The sequence below is a fragment of the Dipodomys spectabilis genome, unplaced genomic scaffold (assembly GCF_019054845.1).
Source record: "Dipodomys spectabilis isolate Male_0828 unplaced genomic scaffold, ASM1905484v1 ptg000264l, whole genome shotgun sequence".
Taxonomy (NCBI): Eukaryota; Metazoa; Chordata; class Mammalia; order Rodentia; family Heteromyidae; genus Dipodomys; species Dipodomys spectabilis.
In genome coordinates this window covers 9,877,922-9,895,343 of record NW_024870941.1, presented here as the reverse complement: position 1 = coordinate 9,895,343, position 17,422 = coordinate 9,877,922, and the positions used below count along the sequence as shown (strand labels likewise).

Below are 17,422 nucleotides of genomic sequence, written 5' to 3'. Positions count from 1 at the left end.
TTGAAAATAACCAGAAAAACAAACAGCAACAAAAAAGCGGGACTGGCGTCCCACAAATTGTGAGGCCCTGCCTCAGTGCAAACCCTAATACCTCAAACTCCCCCACAAAAACGTTAGGTGGCAAGAAAAATGAATTATACATTCAAATACCTACCAAGGAAGTGGGGAAGAAAGGGGAGGGGGAGCGGCCCCGCGTGCATATTGGGTTAGGAAAAAGTGACACTGAGCATTCTTGATGCAGGTGTGAGGTTGAGCTTCCTAGTAGTAAATGTGAAAGTGAACTAGTTCACACATCTTAGAGCTAAAAAGCAGAGGAACAAAGTTGTAAGACTAATGTCAGTACCATCAGCATTCACACATAGACCAGAAGCATGCAAGTAGAACCTGAAATTTAAAAATCTTAACACTTACAACAGCACCTCCTAAAAAAAGAACTTAGGTATAAACCTAACAAATTATATTCATGAAATTCTAATTAAAGAAAATCTACAAAGTTTTTGGACGAAAGTTTTAGGAGATTTAATATACCTGACTATGACTTGTTTTATGACTCAAGAAGGTGGGCAGTTTTGAATCTGGTGACCTTAATCCTAACTGTACTGCAGGTAAATTAAAAGTGCTCAGGCCTGTAATCCTGGCTACTCAGGAAGCTGAGATCTGAGGATCCTGGCTCAAAGCCAGCCTGCACAGGAAAGTCCATGAGAGTCCTATCTCCAATTACTGCCCCCCCCCCCAAAAAAAGCCGTAAGTGAAGTGTAGCTTAAGTGGTAGAGTACTAGCCTTGAACAAAAAAGCTCAGACAGCTGGGTGCCGGTGCTCACACCTATAATCCTAGCTACTCAGCAGGCTGAGATCTGAGGATCATGGTTCAAAGACAGCCCAGGCAGGAAAAGTCTGTGAGATTCTTATCCCCAATAAACCACTAGAAAGCTGGAAGTGGTGCTGTGGCTCAAGTGGTAGAGCGCTAGCCTTGAGCTGAAGAGCTGAGGGACAGCGCCCAGGCCCAGAGTTCAAGCCCAGGACTGCCACATGCACACAACGTTTGGGACATTTGAAATTACCTTTTTGGTGAACTCTGTGTCATGATGTCATATATTTTATCGCAGTGTTCACAGTCAGCTTAGGAACATTGGCAGCGCTGAGGTGGTCAGAATGTGAAGCTGGTGGGAGACGTCAGAGTGGCGGCTGGTCCTCAGGAGCGGATCTCAGATGCTGCTGCTGCTCGGTCCCTTGGGGCCCTCCTGTGTTCCTCCCATCCCAGAGCCCCGCCCCGACCACCCAGCCCCCCTTCCTGAGGAAGTCCTCAGGACCCATCCAGCCCCCTCTGTGGCACTGCCCCCTCCATGGCCAGTGGCCTCCTAGGACCCAGACCAGAGCCTGGCAAACGCCAGGGACAGTGGGTCTCCGGTTCGGAGAGAGGAGCCCGGTGAGGTGATTCCCCCAGCAGGAGGGGGCGGGCCTGTGGGGCCACCCAGTCTCTGAGCAGTGTGGGGGGGACAGCGAGGACCCCCTCCGTGGGCACTCCCTTGCCCGGGCACCTTGGGCGGAGGGGGCCAGTGTGGAGGGAAGAGTGGGTGAGGGTCGGACCGCAGCTGTGGTGTCTCCCGTTCTTCCGGCTTCGCCAGGCCCCGGCGGCCTCCCGCTCAGCGCCCCCTGGAGAGAACCCAGGGCATCCTGGCAGGAATAGAGGTGGACAGCAGCTGGAGAGGGCAGGAGATGCCAGTGGGCAGAGGCACAGGCTGAGGGTCTTTACCACAGGGTTCCGGCGACACTCAGGGCCACTGGCAGCGGGAGCCCCCCGGGCAGGGCTCCGAGTCCCAGCGCCGCGTTGCAGAGTGGCCAGGAGCAGCACCGCCTGCTGATCCTGCCCTGCAGGCGGGAGGCCACGTTCCACTGGAACACACTGTTGGAGTTGGGGCACTGCAGAGCGCAGCGCTTGCTTAGGAGAACTCGGATCCTTGATCCTGCGGAAGTCAGGAGACAGCGGCTGGCCCCCAGTCCCCAGCAAGAGGGCACGGGCACCAGGGCCTTTCTTGGATCATTCCCAGGGAAACGGGAAGTCGAGGACAGCCCGAATTTCACGAATGGATCTCTTAAGTCAATCATGCCACAACCAGGCCCTGGGACATGGGGCCTCGGGGAGGAGGCTGTGTGCTGGGCTGGCCTGGCCCAGGGGCGGGCGTGGCCCAGGGAGCCAGCCGGTCCAGCAATCACCAGCCGCCACGTGTTCCCACAGGTCACCTGGGCACAGGGACAGCTTGTGCTGTTCCCGTGGGGGTAGCTGCCTTCCTAGTGCTCCATGTCCTCCCCTCTGCCCCCCCTCGGGGTTCTGAACCAAGCAGGGACCTGAGCCTGGGCGGTCAGGCGGTGGACTCACGGGAGAAGATGGTCACCTCGTTGGAGACGCAGACCTGCTGGCCCTCCTGGCACTTGGTGGGGTGGCACTGGTTCTTGCTTTGGGCTTTGAAGCACTGGAAGCAGCTCAGGTTACTGGCGTGGGAGGTGCTGCGGGGCACCGGGTGGACAACCTGCGGGACCAGAGGGCCGGGGGCCCCTGTGCACCCCTTGCCTGGTGCCTCTGCAGAGCCCACCAGCTCTGCGGACACCAGGGACACCCAGATCACCAGCACCAGCCCCTCCATGGTGTGGGCTGGCCCAGGCCGGCCACCAGGCTGCCCGCTCTTGCCCCGCCCACGGCCCTCACCACACCCTCGGGGAGAGGCTCGGGGAAGGGCTGGTCCCCAGGGCTGCCTGGGCAGGCCTCCTCCTGGTACCTGCTGTGCCATAGGTCCAAGCAGCAGGGCATGGCTCCCAGTCCAACTTCAGATCCTGACTCAGGGCCCAGGACATGCAGGATGCCCCTAGGACAGCCCTGAACACCCCAGGACAGCCCAGGATACCCCAGGACAGCCCAGGCCAGGCCAAGACAGCCCAGGATAACTCAGCACGACTCCAGGATGCCCCCAGGACAGCCAGGACAGCCCCAAGACAGCCCAGGACAGGACAGCCCAGGACAGCCCCAAGACAGCCCAGGACAACTCAGCACGACTCCAGGATGCCCCCAGGACAGCCCAGAACACCGCCGGGACAGCAGAGGCTGCCCTGGACCCAGAACACGCTCAGGACGGTCCTGGACAGGGCGGGGCCTGCAGGATGTGACCAGACCAATTGGGCCGGACTGGGGAAACGCTGGGTGGGGGCGGAGCCTGCGGGGTGGGCGGGCACCGGGGCGGGGCCTCTGGGTGGGCGGGGCCTACAGGGGCGGGTGGGCACGTGGGGTCTTCGGGGCGGGGCCTACGAGGCGGGCGGTGCCGGAGGCGGGGTCTGCGGGTGGGCGGGGCCCGGAGGACCGGGGCGCGCCGGGGCACCGGGCTAGGGACGCGGTGGTCTGGAGGCCGCTTCTCTCCCGAGGGCGACCCGGGAGGGGAGGCGCGGAGACGCGGGGACTCCCCGCGCCAGTACCGCCCGGCCGACCCCGGAGGACCTCCCCTCCTCCCCTAGCCGGCCTCCCCGGCGGCCGCCCCGCCCCGCCCCGCCGGCGGGGGTCGCTCGCTCTCGGTCGTTTTTGGCGCCGGCCCGGGGCCGGGCACTGCCCGGGTTTCTCTGCTCACGACGAGCGCTTCCGCTTCCGCTTCCGCCGCAGCTGCGCTTCCAGCTTTAACCGATGAATGACCGGTGGGAGCCAGGGCTTCCGGCCCGGGCCGGCGTGGAGCCGCGATCCTCCGGATCTCAGCCTCCCGGCAGCCGGGGTGGCCGCGTGGGCCCGGCGCGCCCCGCCCTCCCGCAAGGCCGGCGTGGAGCCGCGATCCTCCGGATCTCAGCCTCCCGGCAGCCGGGGTGGCCGCGTGGGCCCGGCGCGCCCCGCCCTCCCGCAAGGCCGGCGTGGAGCCGCGATCCTCCGGATCTCAGCCTCCCGAGCCCGAGGATGACGGCGGGAGCCGCCGGTGCCGAGGGACGCAGTCCGAAGAGACTGAGGCGGAACAGTCCCGTGTGTGCCTTGGGCTGAGCGCTGAGTTCCCGGAGCCCTCCCGCCTCGCCTGCCGCAGGCGGGGCCTTCCCAGGCTCCTCGCAGATGCGGGGTGGGGTGCGCCCCCAGGACTAGGGGCGTCGCTCCTGCTACTGCGCAGTGAAGGGCTGGAGTCTAAGGGACGGCGGGAGAGGGGAGAGGGGGGGGGGAGATCGGGGAGAGGGGAGAGGCGGGGAGGGGGGGAAAGGGGGGCAGAGGGGGGGAGAGAGGCGGGGAGGGGGGAGAGGCGGGGAGAGGGGGGAGATCGGGGAGAGGGGAGAGGCGGGGAGGGGGGAGAGGGGGAGAGGCGGGGAGGGGGGAGAGGGGGAGAGGAGGGGAGGGGGGGAGAGGAGGGGAGGGGAGGGGGAGAGGCGGGGAGGGGGGGGAAAAGCGGGGAGGGGAGGGGGGAGAGGCGGGGAGGGGGGAGAGGCGAGGGGGGGAGAGGCGGGGAGAGGGGGGAGAGGCGGGGAGAGGGGCCGGCTGCCCCTCGCGATGCGACTCGCCCAAATAAAGAAGAGGGCGGCCCGGCTCTTCCTTCTCAGGCTGGCGTTCGCGCTCTCCATTTCCGAGTTCCCCTTCCACATTTCCATGCCTCATCATCTGCCGTGCCTCAGTTTCCCCTCAGATGCACCCAGGAGCTGCCTCTCACCAGGGCTTTGTTTTGGGAGGTCCTGGGGTCGGAACTCAGGTTCCACCAGGCAGCCACATTGTTCAGATGGGGTCTGGACGGCGTGTCCTAGCCAGTCCGGACTGCGATCCTCCTGTCCAAACATCCTGAGATGACCAGCATCTTCCACCAGACCCCGATGCTGGCTGAGAGGAGGCATTGCGAACTTCTGGCCCAGGCTGGCCTGGAACCTTGGTCCTCCTGATAGTAACGGGTGTGTGAGACCCTGCCTGGCTTCTCTAGGCTTTGTGCTGCTGTCTCCTGTGGTATCGGGTGAATTTTACATCCAGGTCTGAGATATATCTAAGCTACTTTGGTGATGAGCAGAAGCCTGGGCCTAGACTTGTTCTGGTTTGGTTCCTGTGGTTTCCGGCTTCAGGATTTTGTTGTGGTTTCCCTAGAAGGCAGCATTTGGTACTGAGGAAGGAAGACTGGCTGTTCTCAGCCAGGAGTTCCCTCAGCCCTCAGCCTCTGGTGTCACCTGCTTTACCCTCAGCCTCCTGCTGAGACGGTCCTGCTGGGAGTCCAGGCTCCTGGAGCCCCCCCCCCCCATGCCTCCACCGCCCAGCAATGGCTTCCGCCTGCCCGCGGCTCCCAGCCTGCTTTCCCACCACCTTCTTCCTCGGATGAGTCTCAGAACGTGCAGTAATAGCAAAGGTTATCATCCATAGTAAAGTTCACATAGAAAGGCGCACTCCCAGGTGAAAGTGGCGGGGGGGCTGGGGGTGGCAGCTGAGGCCCTCCCCAGGCCTGGGCTGTGCTGGACATTACAGGGGTGGGGAGCAGGCAAGCCCCTCCCCAGGCCGGTCCACGGGCAGTGAGTGACACGGACAGTCAGCGGGTGTGGAGGAGCCTGTGGGGCCCCTCGACCTGCCCCACGGGTGGGAATTTAAAATCCAGTGAGATTAAGGTAATGATGGAAACAACACAACCTTAACCGAATCGGACTGGAGTTTAGACAGGGTTGCACTCCAGAGCCAGGCTGCTCTGGGAGCTGGGGGTCACGAGGAGTATTTTGCAACCAGGATGAGGCATTCAGGCTGCAGCTGCATGTGGAGAGGTTTAGCCTGGGGCGCAGGAGCCAGGAGGTGAGGGGCTTCTTAGCCCCCGGGAAGCCGCGCCCAGCCAGCCCAGCCTTCTCCATTCTGGACCTCTCTGCCCAGCCAGCGCTGCCCTGAGCAGTGCATCACAGTGCCTCAGTGGGTTTGTGTGTCCAAGTGGACAGACCAGGTCCCTAAGTGCGCTGTGCAAACTCGCGGTTAGAGGAGAGCAGCCTCCCGTGCAGCCACCTAACGCCACTGACCGCTGAGCCCACAGACTGCTGAGCGGGGCTGGGAGGGAGGGAGACAGGGAGGGAGGCAGAGGGGGAGGCAGGGGGGGAGGGCTCAGAGAGGAGGCCTGAGATATTACCCTGCATCAACCAGCATTTGCTAGGCGGTGTGCAAGCTCTTGCTTTGTTAATGCATTAAGTTTCATTTGTTGTAATTTGACGCTTCAATTTTAACTTTTTACCTCTTTGCGGTTTTGGTGCTGGACTGTGAACTCAGGGCCCTCCTGCGAGGTGAGCGTCTGCCCTGTCGGCCTGCCGCTTTAGTTTTCTTCAGGTTTTGCCAGGGCTGTCCTCTGACAGCCCTCCTGCCTGTGGCCACTCCCCAGCTGGGTCCCGGCCAGACCCCACTCAGCTTGGGCTGGGCTGGGCTCTCACTGACTTCTGCCCTGCTCATCTCCAGCAATATCCTCCCAACCCCTGCCCTCTCAGTAGCTGACTGTGAGTCTTTTTAAATAACACTTAGCTCACAGCACAAACAAAATATATGTAAGGCACCACACACACACACACACACACACTCTTTTAAGATGGCTCTGGGGTTTGAACTTAGGGCCTCAGGATTGCTAGACAAATGCTCTACCTCTTGAGTCACACCCAAGCCCTTTTTGGTTTAGTTTGTTTTCAGATGTGGTTTCATACATTGGCCTATCTGGCCCAGTCTTCCTATCTCTACAATCCTCCTATCACGGACCCTGCAGTAACTGGGATTATAGATATGCACTACCATGCCCCGTCCAACATATGTGTATATATATCATGTGTAAATATCAACCATATATATACATACACACATACGTATGTTTTATTTTTGCTGAGCTTGGAATGTAGTTCAGTGGTAGTGTTCCTGAGTTTGCTCTCCAGCATGGTTTAAAAAGGACAGAAATAGGAAAAAAAGACAAGACAAAACATCAAAAACCCTTCATATCCTTATTCTAGAAGGCTCTTCCTATTTTTTTTTTTGTTGTTGTTGGTGGTGGTGGTAGGGCTTGAACTCTGGGCCTGGGTGCTGTCCTCAGCTCTTCAGCTCCAGGTGAGCGCTCTTTGAGCCACAGCACAACTTCTGGTTTTCTGGTGGTTTGTTGGAGATAGGAGTCTCACAGACTTTCCTGCCCAGGCTGGCTTTGAACCTCGACCCTCAGATCTCAGCCTCCTGAGTCGCTAGGATGACAGGCGTGAGCCACCCGCGCCCCGCAAGACTTTTTAACTGTTTTTTGGTCCGGGCTTTTGTGGGGCTTGAACTCTGGGCCTGGACACTGTTCAGCTCTTCCGCTCATGGCGAGTGCTCTACCACTGGAGCAATGACACCACTTCAGTTAAAACTTAAAACACAGCACACAGAGCCTGAGCCGCCGCGGGCCGCGTCCGCAGGCCCACCTCGCTCCCCAGCGACGCCCTGTGCCTCAGCCTGGGTGACTCGCGGCCAGCTCAGCACCTGCCTGAGGCTGCTGTACTCTTCTCTTTTCCTTTTTCCCTGGTCCTGAGGCTTGAACTCAGGCAGGGTGCTGTCCCTGAGATTTTTTTTTGCTTAAGGCTAGTACTCTACCATGTGAACCACAGCTCTACTTCCAAGTTTTTAATGGTTCCTTGGAGATAAGAGTCTCAAGACTTTCCTGTCTATGTTGGCTTTGAACTGCGATCCTCACATCTCAGCCTCCCGAGTAGCTAGGATGACAGGTGTGAGCCACTGGCATCTGGCTCAGTTACTGCTTAATAAATATCAGGAGTGCAACTCTGGAGTAAGATAAAAGTGCATCTGGTGCGGACATAAACCAGCAGCACTGTCGAGTGCTGTCGCTGGACCGGGAGCCGCTTTCTTAAGCGGTGGGCAGCGTGGCTGACTTGTGCATCCCAGCATCACGGTGATGGATGCGTGGTGCTGTGACCTTAGGAGCACAATGACTCAGTGGGTGTCTGTCAGGATGTCCCAGCTCCTAGGCCTCGAGGGAGCAGCTAGGGGTCCGCCCTCAGCCCTCGGCCCTCCGCCATGGCTCTGGTGCGGGCAGTGACCCCTGTAACATCACAGGTGGTTTCTGTTGACAGGCCAGGGGTGGGCCAGGTGCTGGCGATTCTTCCTGAGTGCCTTCCCCATTCTTGTCTTTCGTCTCTAGCAGGCTAACCAGGGGGCTGACGGGCTCTCCTCTCACTCCACTCTGGACTTGGCTGAGCCTCTTGTGTCGGAGACTTGAGGGTCCCTACAGACTTCAGCACAACCTGCCTCGCCATGGTTTTCTCCCAGGTGAGACAAATACGCAGCCTGGGCAGCAAAACGTGAAGTAGACGCCACCAAGAGGAAATTCAGGAGCGTCAGCAAAGGGGTGACACTGTTCAAAAACAAATGTGTTCTTTACCTGAGATGTAATGGCAACCCTCTGTACACCACCTTTATAATAACAATAAAAATTAAAAAATTAAAAAATTTCAGGAGGCAATGAGCACATGGAAAGATGCTCAGGATCACCAATCATCAGAAAACACCGTTACCCCGAGGAGACAGCTGCCGCCATCAAAGTCTGCTTGATGCTCACCTTGAGCTGAAGAGCACAGGGACAGCGCCCACGCCCAGAGTTCAAGCCCCACGAACGGCAAAAAAAAACAACACCCCCAAACAAGAAACAAAGTCTGCTGGAAGTGTAGTAACTGACCGCAGTGCTGAGGGGCGTGGAGATGCAGCCAGTCGGACAAGTTTGCGGACAAAGACTCAGACAGAGGCAAAAAAGAGCTCCTTCTTCAGCATGAATTTTAGTGTATACAGAAGGAATATATGTGGAGGCAGGTGCTGATGCTCAGTAGCTGTAATCCCAGCTACTCAGGAGGCTGAGATCTGAGGATTAAGGTTCAAAGCCAGGACAGGAAATTCTCTGGCATTCTTATCTCCAATTAGCCAGCAAAAAGCCGAAAGTGGTGTGGCTCCAGTGGTAGAGCAAAAACGCCTAAGCAAGAGCAGGAGGCCCTTGGTTCAAGTCCCAGGACTGGAATGTGTGTGACACATGCCGGAGTGTGCACACACACCAAACAAACCAACAAATAGAAAAAGAAGGATCTCGGGGCGCGAGACGCAGCCGAGTGGCGGCGTCCCACCGGAGGCAGTGGTGTTTGTGAACATGTGTGGGCATGTCCCACCGTGTGGTGTGATCCCCAGGTGTGACCATGGCGATCTGACCCAGGACCCTCATGTTTGGTGACGTAGGATGTGGACAATCAGAGCCAGGCACCTAGAAGGGTCCTGAAATAAACTGCTTGAAGAAACTGGGTGCCAGGAATCTCAGATGGGGAGCTGTGGATTTCTAGTACCTTCCTGTGCCCTGTCCCCTCCTGCCACCCACCAGAGCGTTCCTGGGTGCCAGCACCGGGGCAGGCCCTCCAGCCCTCTCTGTCCTCTGACCTGCCCCTGAGGGCCAGCGGTGCCCAGCTGCTCAGCCTGCCTCTCCCAAAGGGGCGGAAGTCTCCACGGCAGACACTGTGGGCCCAGGAGAAAGGGACCCTAGCCTCTCGCCCCAGGGGCCAGCTGCCTGGAGGAGGTGTTGGGAGCGGCTGGGCGGGGCCGTGGGGCTGTGGGTGGGGCCTGGGCGGGGCCAGGGCTCGCTCTAGGCCCAGCTCCTGCTCCTCTGCTCCATCCTCACTTGCCGCTGCTGGCCAGCCGGAGGACCTGAGGACAGGTGGGGCAGCCGGGCCGGCCGGGGGCTCTGCTGCGTGGGGTGGGGACGGGATGGGGGCTCGGGAAGGCGCTCCTCCTCTGGGGAGCTGGCAGGGCCTGGGCTGGCCCTGGAGGGGACGTCGGCTCACGCCCAGGCCCAGCTTTGTCTGTGCACCCCTCAGCCTCTGTGAGCAGTTCCCCCGCCATGGCACCCTTTGTGATCATCCTGCTGGCTGCCCTACTGTGTGCAGAGAGAGGTGAGCTGGGGAGGAAACCCGGCCAGAGAGCCCCTGGGGTCAGCTGAGGGCCGGGCAGGGGAGGAGGCAGAAGCCTCTGGCCAGCAGCCCCACCGCCCCTCCCTCGGTCACCCAGGCAAGCGCTGACCCCCTCTCCTGGGCTGGGTGGTGGACAGGGCAGGACCCAGCCAGAGTGTCTGGATGGCCTGGCCCCTGCCCAGGCCCCGGGTGGAGGTGACCGGCAGGAGGGCCTCTGGCCTGTCCTTCTGGCCTCCCAGGCTGGTGGGAATGGGGTCGTGTGCAGGGAGGGCCTGGGGGGGCCCTGCCTCACGGCCTCGGCCTCTCCCAGCTCAGAGTCTGCAGTGTTACCAGTGTGTGGGTGCCACCCAGGACAGCACGTGCAAGCAGTCCACCTGCCCCTTCCCCAAGGGGGTCTGTGTCACCCAGGAAGTGGGGACGGCTATGGGTGAGTCCCGGGTTGTGCTGGGAGGTAGGGCAGGGTGCGTCTGGGGTCACCTGGAGGAATGGCTACTCTGCGGGGCAAGTCCCTCCTTCCCAGTTCTCTGGAGTCTAGGGGCTTCTGGGGTCCCTGCCCCTCACCCTGCCATCGGGGTCCAGTCCCCCACAGCCCCCCCCCCTCGCCAGGCTGGGGCGGGCGGGCTTGGGAAGAGCTGGAGCAGGCTGCCCGCGGTCCTGTGCCCTGGCTGGCCTCCTTGGCCCTCGCGGCCCTGTCTGCGGCTTGGCCAGGCTCTGTCTCTCCCCGTGGGCATGGGTGCCGAGACTCTCAGCCCTGGGATGCCAGGCTGTGCCTGCCTTGGGTCCTGGGGCCACACCTCCTCCCTTTCTTTTACAGGGTCTAGGAAAGTGAAGAACAAGTTCTGCCTCCCTACTTGTCCGAAGGGGAGGAACATGTCCATCAAGAATATACCACTCATAGGCAAAATGATCCACTCAAAGACATCTTGTTGCAGCGAGGATCTGTGCAACTTGGGGGTTCCAGTGCAGGTCAGCACCTGGATGCTGGCAGGGGGGCTCCTGCTGGGCCTGGGGGTGGTGCTCCTCGGCTTCCGGCTGTGATGACCCTTCCTCCTCTCCCTCACAGCCCTCTTCTTTCCCAGTGGGTTGCCCGCCTTACAAGGAATTCTGCAGTGATGGGCGGCCCCAAGGCTGAGTGTTAAGTATCAATTAGCCTTGAGGGATGGGGTGAAGCAAAGGAGACCAAAGATGGAGCCGTCACAAGGTCTCTGAGAGAGAACACTGCAGGGAGATGTCTTCAGAGCCCGTCAGGCGGGGAATGGCACAAGATGAGTTATGTTTATTTTTCTATTTGTGCCAGTACTAGGGCTTGAATCCAGGGTCTGGGAGCTAGCTGTCACTCAAGGTTGGCTCTCTACTACTTGAACCACAGCTCCATTTCCTGCTTTTTGGTGGACTTTCCTGCCTGGGCTGGCTTTGAACTGTGATTGTCAGATCAGCAGGACTCAGTGTCCTGAGTAGCTGGGATTACGGGAGTGCTCGGCACTCAATGTACCTAATTTATGTAACTTATGCAACCCCTCTGTACAGCACCTTTATAAGAAGAATAAAAATAAAAATATATAAAATGAAATCTTGTTTATTGAAGCATGAATTTTGTTGTTGTTATTGTTGTGGTTGGCGGTGGTGTTTGGTTTTGGGGGGAGGACAGAAGGGGAGGATAAATAAATCCGGTTATAGTGCTCTGCAGACACTGTGTGGAAAACAGCCTGTGTGACCTGTGTGGGAGGGTGTGGGGGGGAGCTGGGGGGAAAGAGGAAGAACTGATGTTGTCCAAATTGGAAGAAATGCACTCACTGCTGGCTTACAGCACCTTCCTAATAACAATAAAATTATATTTCAAAAATAGCTCCTGGAATAACAGATCTTTAACCTACCTACCTAGGCAGGTAAAACAAGCAGTAGGACTCTAGTGTAATTCCCTAAGCCTCCCATATCCTGGAGTGAGTGCTGTCCTGAGGGCTGGGGGGGGGGGCTCAGCACCCCTAGCCCTCAGTAGGGGAGCCCGGGTGCCACCTCTGCCATACCCTCCCCCGGAGGTCTAACCAACTTTCCACTACACTCTGTGTCTTGCAGAGTTCTTTCCCCTCCCGTGCCAGCCGCCGCTCTGGTACTCAGTGGAGAAGGGGTGGCATGCTCCCCACTAGGCCAGTTTCCTGGGAGGCCCGGCCTCTGCAGAGGTGGGGGCCATTCTTGGCTTCGCTGGAGTCCAAAGCTCCATCCAATGCCACCACTGTCCCACGCAGAGGGCCCAGCATTCCGAGGCCCTGCGGGCCTCCTGCACGGGCCAGGCCACCCTCCCTCCGAGGCCGATAAAGCCTCTGCTCACGCAGCACTGGGACCTGGCTTTTCTTTTGCTGGGCTGGACCCTGTCCAGTCACCCAGTCCCAAGGACTCAGCAACATTTTGCCAGTACTCTGGCCATCCTCTCCCAAGTATGCCTGGGGTGACCTGCCCGGGCCCTGGCGTCCGCGCGGGGCCTTGTTTCGCTGCTGCAGAGGCCCCATCCCAGAATAAGGCTGCGGTCCACCCCCACCGGCCATCCCACCCCTCCCTCTGCTCAGGGGTGTCCCCACAGCCGGGAGGGAGCGCGTCCCCTCGATGTAGGAGCCAGGGCCTCCCTCAGGACTGATGCTTGGGGCAAATAGTGGGTCCCCCCAAATCTTCCTTGAGCACCTGCAGTGCAGGGGAGATGAGCCGGGGGAGCCAAAATGGGAGGGGTCAACCTGGGGGTCCCATGGGAGCGGGGCTGCCCTTGCGGAAACCTAAGCACTGGTCACCAGCAGGGCCAGGGCCAGGCTCAGATGCACGTGCATCCTGTGTCCTGGGTCCTGGTCCTGTGCTGGCTTCCCATGCTGGCCAGTGTGCCCAGAGGCCACCATCCTGAAGCCTTTAGTGTATGTCCCAAATGTTAGTTAAAAATAACTTTATCTGAGATTCTCGTTTAACGGCGTATAGTGTTGTGAGGTGTGAAACCCCATAAGTGAATGAGGGGCTAACTGCCTACCCTCTTCCACAGGCAGTCCCCACAAATGGGGTGGAGGGGCAGGCTCTGCCCTGGAGACCAGGAGGCACTGTGCTTCACTCCCGGGCCTGCGTCCTGGGCTCGGGAACACCACTGTCCACCCTCTAGGGGCGCCAGAGAGCTGCACTCTTGTCCGAGGTTCTGATTCCCAAAGGCAGAGCTGGACACCCAGTGGGGTCAGCCCTGGGAAGCCCCCATCCCACCCCAAGCCCCCAGGCCCAGGCCTGAGGTTCATTAGGATCGCAGTGCGAGAGTGTGGTGAGAGCTATTGTCAGAGCCTGCGGGGAGGATACCGCAGCTTCTTCATGTGCTGGCGGGGTGGCTTTGTTGTTAGAATGAGTTATAATGAGTAAGTTTGTTACTGTGGCATCTGGTCAGGATGGAGCTGGTCAGGAGTCCTCACCACTGGGGAGAGAGTGAGTTCTGTCCCTTAGCTTTTCACTGAAGTCAGGTGCTCTGCCAATCAAGCCAGGGCTCCGCTTTCAGCATTTTGGTGGTTAAGTGGAAATAAGAGTCTCACGGCCCTTCCTGCCACGCTAGCTTCCAACTCTGATCCTCAGATCTCAGCCTGAGTAGATAGGATTACAGGTGTGAGCCACTGGCAACCAGCTCACTGGTGGTGGTGGTGGTGGTGGTGTGTGTGTGTGTGTGTGTGTGATTGAGAGTCAATAACTCCTTGTTCATTTCCCAAGTCCAACAACTCGGGTTTGCAGTTTCAGTAGGAAAAACCTGTAAATGACATTGAATAGCTCCTTTGCATGGGTCAAACTTCTGTTACTTTTTGAAAAGCCTGCCAGGCACCTGTGGCTCATACTTGCAATCCTAGCTACTCTGGAGACTGAGCTCCGAAGGATTGGCATTTGAAACCAGACGGGGAAGAAAAGTTCAGGAGACCCTCGATTCACGGCGGGGTGGGGGGCGGCATGCTACTCGATGTGGGAGGCTCCGACTGGGGAGCCTCAGCGGTCAGGCAGCCTTGCCAAAGACTCTGGCGATTCCGTCTCAGGAGGAAAGAAGCAGACATGGGGCAAGCCACTGGCTAAAACCAGGAAGCCTAAACTAGGAGCGGCCTCAGCTGCTGGCACAGGCGCCCCCTGTTGGCAGACGCCGCCCTCTGCCCTTCCCCCACAGAGAGGCCTGGCCTGGTCTCAAAGACCCAAGCTCTAGGCTGAGTTTGGTGACTCCTGCTCTCCCAGCTCCATCCAGGCTGTGGCTTCAGGATACAGGCCCAAGAGGTCACCCTGCCTGAGGGCAGGCTGCGGCGGATCTAGGTCACAACCCCGAGGACCAGGACAGGAAACTCAGATGCTCCTAAACGCCCTTGGGAGCCATGATGAGAAGCTGCTGGAGCAGTCCTTCCTCTGGCAGCCCTGGCCGCAGCCGCAGCTCCGTCCCCTGCTCACCGTGTCCTGAGCAGGACATCACAGGCGGGGGAGGGGGGCTGAGGGGGGGGGCTGGCTGGAAGGCAGCAGGAAGTACAGCTTTCTATTTGTCACATCACCGTCACCCCTGAGCGGATACAAAGGTGGGGGGGGAGCACCAGGAGTCATAAGACAGAACCGCGCCGGAGGGGAGTCTGCAGGAAGTCCTCTCAGGCTGGAAGTCACGTCCCTCCAACACCAGGGAAAGAGCCCACTCCCCCTGGATCAGGAGGGGAGGACAGGGCTTGCCACTCCCTGGCCCCACAGACTGGCCTGGGTCCACCCTGCCCTGTCTCCCTTCCTGTCCAGAGGTGTCCCCCTGACCTGCCGCACTTGGCCTCCCCCCACGAGGCTGTGTCTGCCAGAACGCTAGGCCTCCCTCACCACCCCTCACCTCTTTATGTGCATCCTGGAGCAGGTGGCCAGGACGTGTGGAGCCCTTAGGGTTGGGCCTTTAGCCCGGAACCCTTGTCGCAGGCTCAGCACTGCCGGCCTCAACCGGAATGTGGTGAGGGGGTGGGAGGCCTCTGTGTGGCCCGAGCTGGGCCCTGACAGAGCGGTCAAACCCACCGTCAGGCCTGGGACTGGCCTGCCGAGTCCCCCTAGCCGGCCTGGGCACTGTGCTTCTCTTCCTGCCCTCCTGTCACGCGGAGACTGGAGCTGACCTGATGTGGCCACGGTCCTGCCCTTGGTGAGCCCTAAATCAGACCCAAGACCTGAACAGGGGCACAGGGAAGAGGCGCAGGCCCCCAGCCCCGCAGAGAGAACGTGTGGCCACTGCTGTGGGTGTGGCACTGGCCCAGCGTGGGCACCGGGCAGGGTCTGCTCTGGCTGGGTCGCTCGGTGTCCCACCACCTCCAGAGCCCCAGGAGAAGGGCCCTTGCCGAGGGTCAGCAGAGCCAGGGTGCTGTCTTGCCTGAGGAAGGCCAGCCAGGCGGGCAGGAGCCTCCGTGTCTGCGCTCTGAGGCGCATCCCTCCAAGAGGGCCAGGTGCCGTGCCGTGCCTGCGTCCTGCATCCTGCGTGGTTAGACTCAGGTGCGGAGGCGAGGGCGCCGCCCTGCTAGGAGAGCTTCTGCCACAAGGGGGCGCAAAGGGTCGCCTTGCACCCAGACTAGGTCAGGTCCTGCACCCAGACCCGGCCCTGCCCTGCACCAGACCCCGCCCTGCCCTGCACCAGACCCCGCCCTGCACCCAGACCCTGCCCAGCCCTGCACCCACCCAGACCCCGCCCTGCCCTGCACCAGACCCCGCCCTGCCCTGCACCCAGACCCCACCCTGCACCCAGACCCTGCCCAGCCCTGCACCCACCCAGACCCCGCCCTGCCCTGCACCAGACCCCACCCTGCCCTCTTGCACCCAGACCCCGCCCTGCCCTGCACCCAGGCCCCACCCTGCACCCAGACCCCGCCCAGCCCTGTACCCACCCAGACCCCGCCCTGCCCTGCATCCAGACCCTGCCCTGCCCTGCACCCAGACCCCACCCTGCACCCAGACCCCGCCCTGCACCCAGACCCCGCCCCACCCTGCACCCAGACCCCGCCCTGCACCCAGACCCCGCCCCACCCTGCACCCAGACCCCGCCCTGCCCTGCACCCAGACCCCGCCCTGCACCCAGACCCCGCCCTACACCCAGACCCCGCCCTGCACCCAGACCCCGCCCCACCCTGCACCCAGACCCCGCCCTGCCCTGCACCCAGACCCCGCCCTGCACCCAGACCCCGCCCAGCACCCAGACCCCGCCCCACCCTGCACCCAGACCCCGCCCCACCCTGCACCCAGACCCCGCCCTGCCCTGCTCTGCAGAGCCCCCACTCCTACTCAGTAGAGGGCGGGGCCAGGGAGCTGCCCAGCACTCAGACCCCGCCCCGCCCTGCAGAGCTGCCCACCCCGTCAGTGGAAGGAGAGGTTGGGGGCTCCTGAGAGCACCCCAGGATAGCGTGCACTCCCTACCACCTGGGCCCCCACAGCCCTGGAGCATGGGCTCCTCCACCCTCACCCAACGGCCTCCACCCGAGGACCCCGTCCCTCAGCCCCTCCGTCCCTCACGCTGTCCTTCCAGGGGGCAGCGTGCAGCCCCCCGCCTCCGCGGGCCCCAGGGCCTGGTGAGGAGCCCAAGAGGAGGCCCAGGAGCCGGTGTCTCTCGCAGACCCTGGCTGCCCATTGATGGGGATCTGCTGTGTTCTCTGATGCCGGCCCCCCTCCCCTCCCCCACTTCCCCACCCCCACCCCTCAGGTGACTGCACCGGAATCCTCCATGCTGGCCACACCTGGCCAAGCCCTTAACCCACACAATAGGCTCCAAGAATCAGGCAGTTTCAGGCTACAAGCACCAACTCTCAAGGCCAGTCCTGAAACTCCTGGCCACTCCCCAGCTGCCTTCCCCCAGCCCTACCTAGGACCCCACTTACACCCCTCCACTCCAGCACCCCCCCCCCCCCGCTTTGTCAGCCTTTGTCCCAAACACCGCGGTCTCGGGGTCCTCATGAGGCAGGAGAGACCCAGGAAAAGGGGCCAGGTGAAGGCAGCTCAGAAGCGTGGACTGTAGAAACACAGTGTAAGAAAGGAGAGGCAAGGGGCTGGGAAGGTGGCTCAGTGGTGGAGTGCTTGCCTTGCATGCGGGAGACCCTGGGTTCGATCCCTCAGCACCACATAAGCAAAAAGAAAAAAGCTGGAAGTGGCACTGTGGCTCAAGTGGTAGAGCGCTTGCCTTGAGCTGAAGAGCTGAGGGACAGCGCCCAGGCCCAGAGTTCAGGCCCCAGGACCAGACCCCCCCCCAAAAAAAAAAGGCGAGGTGAGCGCGATACAGGCTCAAGGCTTTGTTGGGGAGACCTGCAGGGCTGCTCCAAGCAGCCATGAGAGGCAGCCGGGACAGGTGTGGGCGACATTTAAACAGAACTTTGGGAGGCATCTCATGGGCATCATTATGTGGACCGTGGGACTGGGGGTCTCATTCGGAGGGGTGTAACGGGACCGGCAACTGGGGCTGGAATGTGCACATCACACGGGGAGCAGAAACAACCGATTTTTGTAAGCTGGGAGGGGACACGGGCCAGGGACCTGGGCCAGG

At 60.6% G+C, this 17,422-nt stretch overlaps 2 protein-coding genes across 5 annotated transcripts; one reads left to right on the top strand and one right to left on the bottom strand.

Moving 5' to 3' along the window:
- Nucleotides 1-1,070: 1,070 nt before the first annotated feature.
- On the bottom strand, nucleotides 1,071-2,889 carry Ly6l (lymphocyte antigen 6 family member L). 3 transcript variants are annotated; one of them, XM_042699966.1, is made up of 4 exons: nucleotides 2,775-2,889; nucleotides 2,378-2,528; nucleotides 1,539-1,964; nucleotides 1,071-1,160 (listed from the first exon to the last, which is right to left on the bottom strand). In XM_042699966.1, the coding sequence occupies exons 1-3, from the start codon at nucleotides 2,784-2,786 to the stop codon at nucleotides 1,750-1,752; spliced, it is 378 nt and encodes a 125-aa protein (XP_042555900.1). In that variant the 5' UTR covers nucleotides 2,787-2,889; the 3' UTR covers nucleotides 1,071-1,160; nucleotides 1,539-1,749. The 3 variants fall into 3 exon arrangements, with proteins under 3 accessions (XP_042555900.1, XP_042555898.1, XP_042555899.1); XM_042699964.1 differs by lacking the exon at nucleotides 2,775-2,889 and having other exon boundaries at nucleotides 2,378-2,642; XM_042699965.1 differs by lacking the exons at nucleotides 1,071-1,160; nucleotides 2,775-2,889 and having other exon boundaries at nucleotides 1,407-1,964; nucleotides 2,378-2,642.
- A 6,690-nt stretch (nucleotides 2,890-9,579) lies between these two features.
- On the top strand, nucleotides 9,580-11,442 carry LOC122125349 (lymphocyte antigen 6A-2/6E-1-like). Of its 2 annotated transcripts, XM_042699967.1 has the most exons (4): nucleotides 9,580-9,659; nucleotides 9,820-9,894; nucleotides 10,223-10,339; nucleotides 10,727-11,442. In XM_042699967.1, exons 2-4 carry the CDS (start codon nucleotides 9,843-9,845, stop codon nucleotides 10,948-10,950), a joined length of 393 nt encoding a protein of 130 aa, XP_042555901.1. In that variant the 5' UTR covers nucleotides 9,580-9,659; nucleotides 9,820-9,842; the 3' UTR covers nucleotides 10,951-11,442. The 2 variants fall into 2 exon arrangements, with proteins under 2 accessions (XP_042555901.1, XP_042555902.1); XM_042699968.1 differs by lacking the exon at nucleotides 9,580-9,659 and having other exon boundaries at nucleotides 9,755-9,894.
- The last annotated feature ends 5,980 nt before the right edge of the window (nucleotides 11,443-17,422 follow it).

Bases quoted from the DNA above. Each gene is read 5' to 3' on its own strand.
- Ly6l (XM_042699964.1), bottom strand. From the start codon at position 2,642: ATGGAGGGGCTGGTGCTGGTGATCTGGGTGTCCCTGGTGTCCGCAGAG. The intron at 1,965-2,377 runs GTGAGTCCACCG...TGACTTCCGCAG, and splicing joins CGAGGTGACCATCTTCTCCC to GATCAAGGATCCGAGTTCTC.
- LOC122125349 (XM_042699967.1), top strand. From the start codon at position 9,843: ATGGCACCCTTTGTGATCATCCTGCTGGCTGCCCTACTGTGTGCAGAG. The intron at 9,895-10,222 runs GTGAGCTGGGGA...GGCCTCTCCCAG, and splicing joins CCTACTGTGTGCAGAGAGAG to CTCAGAGTCTGCAGTGTTAC. The intron at 10,340-10,726 runs GTGAGTCCCGGG...TTTCTTTTACAG, and splicing joins GGAAGTGGGGACGGCTATGG to GGTCTAGGAAAGTGAAGAAC.